Source organism: Phasianus colchicus, chromosome 2 (assembly GCF_987193195.1).
Source record: "Phasianus colchicus chromosome 2, bPhaCol1.hap1.1, whole genome shotgun sequence".
In the NCBI taxonomy this organism is placed as follows: Eukaryota; Metazoa; Chordata; class Aves; order Galliformes; family Phasianidae; genus Phasianus; species Phasianus colchicus.
Window position 1 is genome coordinate 22961491 of NC_143437.1, and position 10106 is coordinate 22971596.

The 10106-nt window shown below is 35.5% G+C and overlaps 1 protein-coding gene across 10 annotated transcripts in view; it reads left to right on the top strand.

The window, feature by feature from the left end:
* BICRAL (BICRA like chromatin remodeling complex associated protein) overlaps positions 1-6176 on the top strand; it is a 42257-nt gene extending 36081 nt beyond the window's left edge. For all 10 annotated transcript variants that reach the window (XM_090135125.1, XM_090135121.1, XM_031595107.2 and 7 more), the window contains 2 exons: positions 1192-1294; positions 1729-6176. In XM_090135125.1, the coding sequence (XP_089991251.1) occupies positions 1192-1294; positions 1729-2522 (897 nt within the window). In that variant the 3' untranslated portion in view covers positions 2523-6176. The remainder of the gene's footprint in view (positions 1-1191; positions 1295-1728) is intronic.
* The last annotated feature ends 3930 nt before the right edge of the window (positions 6177-10106 follow it).

A 10106-nucleotide genomic window follows, 5' to 3' on the forward strand; every position in this document is an offset into this window, starting at 1 on the left:
TTATCTTTGCAGCCCTCTGCTGGGCTGTCACTAGAAGTTCTGTCTTTTCTGAGGAGCCCAGAATTGGACACAGTACTCCAAATATGGTTTCAACAGAGTAGAGTAATGGGGGAGGATAACCTTGCTTGACCTTCTGGCCATGTTCATCAACCCAGGATACCATTGGCCTTCTTGGCCACGAGGGCACACTGGTGACTCATTGTAATTTAGGAAATCATTACTTGTCCTTAGAAACTGAGGTTTCCTATTCTTGTCAGAAACGCTACTAATTGAAATGCTTTCACGGTCCCAGGTTAGAGGTAAAAAAAAATCCAACTTGCACAGAGTTACTGAAAGAATGTATTTTTGAAGTATCAGGGGATCTCATTGTGGCTTCAGACACAGTAGTTTTCAAGTCCGAAAAAATTAAATTTGAGTATAAAAGACATTCAAATCATTCTAGTTAGGGGCAGGAATACATAGTAAGACAGGATTGCATAATAGAAGTGTCACAACTAATATTGCTTTGGAATCTGGCAGTCCTGTTTAAGAGATAGTTACCATCCATATATATTTGCAAGTAGTTGCAGATGTGGAAGAGAGAGGTGAAAATCTGTTCTTTTAGCATCTGGAATATTGTATGATATATCCAGTTCAGTCATTTTGGAATGAAGTTACCTAGAAGAATGTTTAAATTTGGAGCTAGTTACCTGTGCTGTGACTTAATAGCCAGTGAGCTTTTTTTCTGTGTTGGATGCATCCACTGGCATGAAGGCATGGACTGCAAAATGCAACTCAGCATAAACTACTTGAAAATACCAGTACTACTGGGAGAGAAGTGCAGAGGAGAAACAAGATCGTGGGGTGATCCCAATTGCAAGATTTTTCCTGTTGTTTTTTTTTCCTTCTGAAAATTACTGCATGTCATGTTTTCAAAGAAAAACAGTGGTAAATGTATTCAGTTGTGAGAAGCTGTAACACTTACAACTAGTATAGTGATTCCAGTTGTTAAATTTAGTAAAATGTGAATAATACTTTATTGTTGAATTTCAAAAGTTGTGGTCATTGTAAGGATCATTGAAGATGCTGTAGAATTATGGATGATTTTCACACATGTATGTAAGCCATTGAAAAGTAACTAAACTATAAGTGTTTTAATTTAGTACAGACATATGAGTGACTTCAGAAGTGTTTTTTTTCCTTTTGCTGCAGCGGATAAATCCATCTGCCGAAATGGTTATGATTGATAGGATGTTTAACCAGGAAGAAAGAGCATCTCTGACCCGGGAGAAGCGTCTTGCACTAGTGGATCCTGGTAAGTGATGGTTAACTTCTGAATCTTAAGCATGTTTGCATAGCATCATTAGTTAAAAAAAAATCTCTATGCACACTGAGGCACTGATTGTTAGCTGTCTTAAAAACTATTCAGAGGAAGTATGATAGTACAATTTAGAGGATTGAAATACTAGTCTTTCTAATAGCATGTTAGAATATTTAGAATACTTACAGCACTTTTAGTATGATTTTGCTGCGCACACTATTTGCATGCTATGCTGCTTAATTTGGTGATAAGTTCCTACTCTTAAGCATATGCATATTTCCTAAGATGTGTATTACTAGACTGTAGATGTTACCCAAATTTGAATACTAAGAAAAACCTGAACAATTTTTTTGTAAACATATGCTAAATAGTTAAACATGGTTTTAGTAAACGTAGCTAAAATAAAATGTTGCTGCTTAATTTTTCAGATGGTTATCAGGCTGATTTTTGTTGTTCTGCCAAACAATTTGATAAAACAGCTGATGAAGCACAGACCAGCAAAAGTGACCATCAGTCTAGCAAAACATTACCTTCTCGAAGTCAGACTACCAAAACTCAAGCCAGAGACCGACCAAAATTCAGCACAGCAGAGTCCACAAATCACAGTAAACTTCCTCTAGTGCCTAACAACATTTTGACATCACAAGAAGGAACTACTAAAAAATCGGAAAGCCTCACTAAAGCTTTAAAGTTTGAGAAAGCTAATTGTTCTTCTGGGAGCCAGTACAAGGCCCTTTCTGAAGAAAAGATGGCTGGTAAAGTTCTTACCAAGTCAGCTGAGAATTCTTTGAGTTCTGAAGACTTGTCAAAAACTGTATCAAGAAGCAGTCATGGAACACACAATAAAATATCAAGGAATACAGTCCAATCTTTCTCAAAGGTAACATGTAATAATTCCTTCAAAGACAAAACTCTGAGGAGCCCTCCAAAGAATGAGGTTTTACATCCTGATAACATGAAAGGCTCCAGTGAACCCCAGCAAGACTTACTGCTGAGTAAGAGTTTAGAAACAACATTTAAGAATATCTTGGAACTTAAAAAAACTGGGAGACCGACACAAAATGAGGCATCGAGTAGTGGCTCTGTTGACTTAGAATTTCCTAATTTTTCACCTCTTGCTTCACAGGAAAACTGCTTGGAAAAATTTATTCCAGACCACAGTGAAGGTGTAGAAACTGACTCTATTTTAGAAGCAGCTGTAAATAGTATCTTAGAGTGTTAATAGTTACAATACCTTGGAAAAGTTATGTTTCTCTTAGCAGAAGCAAATGTGAATGACACCACAAGTACAGCCTGACATACATTTAAGGTTAACCTTTCTAAACTAGATTCTGTTCTGTGTTTGAGAGCAATACTCATTGTGGTTACAGTGAGATAGCCAAGTAAAGTTAATCCTTGTTAGAATGCAGTCTGTTAGGGCCTTACTATTTCAAGTATTATTACAATAGTGCTTTTGATAATTGTGCAGTCCTGCAGCATAACAAGGTTGCAGGTCATTAGGCCCTATGTAATATGGTAATATACTGACAATCACAGTCATTTGAAAGGATATATTTATTAAGAAAACGTTTTTTTAAAAAGTGATGGAAGCAACAATTCTCCCCTACCCTTTTCCACAAATCATCAGATTTTTAAGTTGTTCTGGAAAACCCACTGTACCTCTATTCAGAAGTGATAATTTGCTTTGTAATGGAATCTGTGTTCTAGGAGTCTTAAGTTGGAAGGATGTCATCACTGTGTTAACAAGGTTTCATAAGTTGAACTTAAAGTGCTTTTCTATTGCTTTTTGAGCAGAAACTAGTCCTTGATATGTTTGTAGTGGGTAAGTTTAGTCTGTGAGATGATATTATATGGTCTTAGTCACAGTGGCATGATATGAAGTAATAAATGCTTGACTAAGGAAGGTAGATTGGAAGCCAGTAAATGGCTTCTTGTGTACAGGTCGAGGCCATGATAGAGCCATGAATTTATATATATATTACATATATATTAACTCTTCTTCAAGAGCTATTGCATTTTATAATTGGATGTAGTCAGCCTTGAGTCTTTCTGAAGTGGTATAATTTTTTTATCTTTTTTTCTTTGATTTTTTTATTTTTATTTTTTAATTTTTAGACCAAGTGTCAAAAGCACTTTTATTTGAAAACTGTTAAGATATTTGTAGCTTATATTTTAAGAGGACATTAGCCTTACTCAGAAAAGATTTTAAGGCCAGTGTTTATTTTTGATTTTTTTTTTTTGCTTTTTGCTATCAGAGAATGTTGAAGCATCCACTGTAGCAGTCATAATTATCAAGATATGTACAGACCAAAGTTGATCAGCAGTCCCATTGTTAAAACATATCTAAAAGTGTGTAATTATTAATTCATATTGTAGAGCCAAGTGAAACTATTGCACGTTTTGCATTTGGCTTGTTGTCATGTTGGTAAGATAGAATCTTATTATTTTATTTATTTATTTTAATCTATGATGTCTTTTTTTTTTTTTTTTTGCTGCCCATGCTGCTTTTTCATAGTTTACTTTGGTCATGAGTGCTTTTGTGCACATAAATAAATACGCTGACATTAGTCTCGTGCAGGTAGTACATATGTCTGCTCAGGAGGATACAGCTTTTGTGATTTCTAAGATATGCTTATGTTCTCCCCCAGACCTCCCCTCCAGTTTCTTAGAAATTACCAATCATTTTCCAGACTTAATGATTACAGTCTTCATAACCTCGAGGCTCATCGTGACAAACTGTGGTTGTCAGTTAGATTGCCAGGAAGGAAAACAAAAGGTAGAGTTTTGTTGTCATGTAATTCAGTCCATCTGAATACCGTAGAAGTAAGCAGAATTATGTCCTTGTGACAGTGAAAGATTACAGTGCAAATTAGTATTGAGCTACAATCCACTGTCTGACCGCTAAAGGAAACCAAATCTCAAAAGCAACATGAGAAAGATGAACTTGTTTAAAATTCATTTTCCCTTAGGAGTGGATGGAAATACTGTTTTTTTGTTGGTTTTTTTTTGTATGTTACTAGTTGCCATTTAAAAAAAATTGTGCCAATTTTAAAATACATGTTTGTTAAACCCAACATTCCCGAGTGTTGTATAAAATATTCAAAGTAATAACAAGCATTGCCAGTTTTAAATTTTTAGCTAAGTGTCCATAGAATAGACTCTCAGGCAGTGATTTGTTCTGTTACGGGTGAAACTGACGATATAGTCTTCACCTATTGCCTTTTTTGATTTAATAATATGCTCATGGCTGTGTATTCTGATGCGTATATACTTGATGATTTGGGAAATTTAACTGTTCTAAACTATTTGAGAAGAAAAACGGTCAGTTACGCAGCTGTATGCTAACTAGTTCATTCTTTTATAGAGGAAAAAAAAGTTGCACATTTATTGATACATTTGCTTTTTGTGCCACCTCAAAATGGATACAGTGTCTGTACAGCAAATAGGCAATTGATGTATATCAGGCTGTGTGTCTTCCGTTGGATCTAATTTTGGGATGGGGGGCAATGACATTAAAAATGGCAAATTGCAAAAAGTAATGATTGTTGATCTGGTCAGACACATTTCCCTGAACTACTTATGAGAGGAGCCCATTGAACTAGCAAGGTAAATGTTAGATTGATCACGTTCTGTTGTTCACTCCTTTAAATTCAGTTCTAAAGGAGTTCTGGTACGTTACGAAACAGGAAATGAAAGAATTCTTTTGTTGTGTTGATTTTTTTTTTTTTTTTTTTTTTTTGTAAGAAGAAGTCTAGATTAATCATATGGACTTGAATCCAGCAAAGTATTGTGAATGTGCATGACTTTAAACATGTTTTCATTATTTTGCTGGATCAGCATTGTGTTCTCAATATTATTTAATACTGCCTAATATTAAAACAAATTTTAAACTGGCAATTAAGAAAAAGATGTTCATTTTGAAGATTTTAGTATAATTTATCTGTTAGATTAGGGAGGCCTTACAGACTGACTTCACTTAAAGAGGATGTGTCACTTATTGTCAGTGTGGTATGGACTTTATTTGCTTAAATACCTTCATTTGTAAAGTATGTCTCACTTGAAATTGCTTTGTATACATTTTGTAAAAATATTTATAAAATGTTTTGTAAAAAAAAAAAAAAAAGTATAACAAATTGCAGTTTATTTTGTTATGTTGGATAAATACTGTTAAAAGACACAAGTCAGTAAATATATTGTTAATCCATGGATAGGAAATGTTTAGTTGGAGATTACAAATTGAAACAACCATTGCAATACAGCCAAAGATTTGGGAAAAATGCGTATCTGTGATTGTCTTGATTTAACTAAGTTGAATATTTACATTTCCAAAAGAGGATTGCTCTCAGTTTTTAGTAATATGGTTGCAAAGTATTCCTACTTCCGTGCTTTTAAAAATTTCTATATTATATAATATTATATAGGCCAACTCTTCATACTCTATGAAACTTTTGAACATATGCTACTGAGGCTTGGTTCTAATGGCATAGCATACAGCATTACATACAGTAATACTCATACCAGAATAACAGGATTGACAGTGATCCTGCTATGTTGTTGTTACAAATCTTACCATGATGAGGTTGCTGAGAGACATTCTCCTTCTGCTGTCTGTTTTCACAAAATGAGGCATCATCTTCCTGATACCTCGGGGAGATAGTAGAACAAGAGTTTGTGTTTGTCAACCAGCCATCTCATCCATGTTGGCAGTATTTCCCATTTCTTTCTTTTGGCTGTGAGAAGAAGATACTTTAATTGCTGATGATGTAATGCTTCTTCCTACTTCTAGAGGGGTAATGACTTCTTACTGTGGTTGAATTTTTCAGAAAATGTGCTGAGATTCTGATCTAGTAAAGCTCTTATGCTTGGAACTTCAACACTTTATATTTGGAGGCTATGAAAATGAAGGATTGGTGAAGTACACCACCTCTCATCGTGGATTAGGGCCTGCCATGTTGCAAGGTAGAAGTCTTTATGGTTAGTATTCAGTTATTTTGTCAACAAGACAAAATAAACTTGCATTTTGAAAGCTTCTCACATGGATTCAGTCAGTAACAAAATGAATAAAATCAATTATATGTTATTTTAATCTCTATTTGGGTTAGGATGACTAAATGTGGTGGTTTTTTTTTTCTCTTTGGCATATCCACATAAAATTATGAGGCAAGCCTTTTGGGCTGGAAGACATTGGATGTACAGTTTACTATGCAGCTCATGGTCACTTCAGATTATCTTTTTGTTACAAGAGCGTGGTATGTTTTTGTTGCCTTTTAATAATGGTTTTGGGGTGAGGGGATAGCTACTTGCGTTTATTCCTTCCTTCAAGGCAGAATTTCTGGAGGTTCTTGAGCATGCGAGGTAATGCATAGCTTATTTAAGAAGTTTTAAAAGAAGTATCTGTAATAACTATTTGCAACAGATAAACAAGGAAATTTGAGCAATCTTGCTGTACTGGGGCAGAAAAAGACGAAGGACATATAGTGGGAAGAAAATTATAAAATTGTCTTACTGTAATGCCATGCATATTTCAGAGGGGGTTGGGGTAGCATACAACGTGTTGGGGAAAAATGTTTTACAAATAGAGAAGCTAGTTCAGAATGTAAGGCCCTTCTCTAGTATACTCTTAGCATACTCTTAGTATACTCTTAGCATAATGTGTAGCTAGCTTTTGTTAAGGTGTGTGCCATCATCTACAGCTTACCAGGTCTCTGGAATGTCGTCCTCTGCCTTCACTACTGCTTTTGTACTGCAGGAGTGTACTCCATTTTTCCTTTTTTTTTTTTTTTTTTTTTAATGAATCTGTAGAAAATGAAATGTTCCCATTTGAGGTAAATTGTAACTATGTTAAATGAATGGGATGACAGCAATTTTGGAATTTGGTGCTTTGAAGGGGAAGCAAAGTTAGTCCATGCACATGCATCTAGATGGCTTTTAATACTTCAGCTAGCTTTTATGTCTGCAGAGCTTTTCACTGCATGATGCAGTCATGCCGAGCACCAAATTTTCAGAACTGTGCTGAACTCTTGGCTGTATGAGTTGCCATGCATTTGTCAATTTTACAGCTTGTCCAGATAATGGTCTTTCATTCCAGTTAATTTCCTAAGACAGTTTTGTCCTCACACAGCTCAACTGTCCCTGGACAGATGCAGTGCAGGCCTCTGGCATTGCCTTTCTAGAAATCTAGTGCTTAGGACCTTATCCACAGTCCATTGAAATGGATGGAAAAAGCTTTTCAGTTAAGGACTGCGATGGTATTTCTTTTGTTAAAAATCCACTAAATTTGTTTTTTCCTTCAGTGGAAAGTGATGCAAGGACTTCCAGACACTACAGTGGTTAACATCTCTGCACCTGGGTAGACAGTATCATATAGTTAATGGAATTAGAGTGGTGATAAAAAAGAAATGTGTTTGTATTAAGTAGATTGTTTTTTTTCTCTCTAGACATCATTACTTTTAATAATTACTACACAGTTCTAAAATAGAAAACCTTACTCTCTCAATCAGCCCAATTTGGCATCAGTGATTGTTTTGAATTGAAGGGTCTAATATTCTAAATATGGGTATTTTGTTGCTTTCTTAATTTGCAGCTTTGAGCTATTGGGCCAGCACTGACAAAACAGACGTTTGTATGTGTTCTGTTTCTCTCTTGAGTTCTTTAAGTTTTGTAAGCCATATAATTAATATTGCCATTACTGAATTTGAATCATTTGTTTTTAATTCAGTTTGAAGCTGACTGCACTTCAGACTAGAACTTCTCCTTCCAAAGTCTAATTTCAAAATGCATTAATACACAGAACCTAAATGTATTTATTTTAATTATCTAATAGACCTTTTTTTCCCTCTTCTTTTAAGCCTACTTGGGACGATGCATGTGTTGTGCATATCCTTTGTGCCAGGAGCAGAATGATTGGAAAACTGCTGTAGTTCTTTTCAGCTAAATATTGCCAGGTATATCTAAATGCTGATAAATGGCAAACAGAATAAAAGTGTAGTTAATATCACAAAGGTTAACCAATGTCACCTTCCTTTCAAGGTGTAATTAACTAGGAAGTAGGGGATTTGGAAAGCCCTATTTAACAGGGGCAAATAATAAGTCTGCGTCTGCAAAAGGTTAGATACAGAGTGCTTGGGAATGAGGGACTCTGTGCACAAAGAAACCTCTATGCACAGATTTCAGGTGAATCTGAAGGAGAGCAGGCTCCAGAGTTTGGGAAACACAGGCAGGTAGGAAAATGTGGGAGATGGATTTTGTGGGCAGCTCTGGGATGTAAATGGTTAAATGTGATTTTTTTTCAGAACACTGGATGTTTTTTATGCTCTGGAACTGGCACAGGATTGTATCCACTGCTGTATTAGATCATGGACTTAACATATCATCTAAAATTATTGGTCACAGCGTATTTTTCCTCCTTACATTTCTATGAAAATACCTGAATTCCATAGGTAAAAGATTAATTTAATAATGTAATGAGTATTGTACTTGAATGTAGGCTTGCATGTTTTAACTGTTTCAAGAGTGGACCCTACACACTCTGAAAGGCAGTTGTGAAGGAACGTGCCTTATCTGCAAGGTCTGGTATTAAATTCAGGAGGAAGGTTACTAAGAACTGTGAGTAGACTAAAATACTGAGGTGTTTTCATTGTAGTGAGTGGTGATTGTCATTGGCAACATACTTCTTAAAAAAGATAAGAAAGATGTGGAAGCTACTTGCTACTGTGCTGTTTTTTATTGGTTTTAAGTTGTTTCTGTTTTTCCCCTCTGTGAGGTTGCATTTTCCTTATTGATGGAAAAGAGAACTCCCATACAGTGAAAGGTAAATTCTGAGTTTTCAATGAAGATGTCTGCGACCTAATGACACTTGTAATAACTAGTGTTCAACTTTTGAGAATGCATTATTTTACTCTTCCTTGACTACGGGAGAAATTTGATTCTTTGACAGCCAGTCTGAGAACTAACTCTTAACTGTTTCCTAACTTCAGTGCTAGGAGTTGAAGAACTGTTCTTGAATTACACCATGTTTAATTTGTGGAAGCCTGAAGAGGAGCCCCTGATTTGTTGTTTTATCCTTTGGCAGTCAAATCTCAAACTACAAAGTAAAAAAGGATCCTCAAGTACCAGTAGCTTAAAGTTATTTTTACCAGTTCTTGTAGTAGTGCTCTGTCAGAGATTAGTTTTTTTGTGGGTTTCTTTTTTTTTTTTCCAGAGCAATTGTGATCAAGCATGGTCATACAAACAGTTGTAACTATTTGTCTGTACTCCCATTTTCCTTATGTGTGTTATTGGGAGAATTCATCTGGAATTTGTAGAAATGCTAGCTCAGAAAGTCTTCTGCTGAAGGTGAAGGTGTGTTTAGAATCTACCCCAAATAAGGTCAAGATATGTTCTTTCTTACCTGCCTACCTTAGTAGGAATAAATATTAACATAGATGTTGGGGAATGATTTTTGCAGACAGTGAAAACTTGGGAATTTTGTTTATGTACTTATTTGTCTGCCCTGCTCATTTCAGAATGAAAGCTGCTAATTGCAATTTTATGACAGTTCCATCTTTTGTACTTCTGATCTTAGGGTCCAGTCACTGCAAGGATGCAAGTCTGAAGGTTGGAATTAACGCTGTCACGAAAGGGGAGATCAGGTTAAAGGAACCTCAACATGTTATAGGCAAAAGGTAGTTGCATTTGTTTGCAATCCAAAGACAGTTACTGACTTGAAGTGCTGGGTTTGTGTGTTTTTGGAAGGGAAGTGGAGAAGCAGTAGACATAAGTGTTTAAAGGTCAGTTGTTCTTAGAACAGTTGAAGGATTTTTGTTTG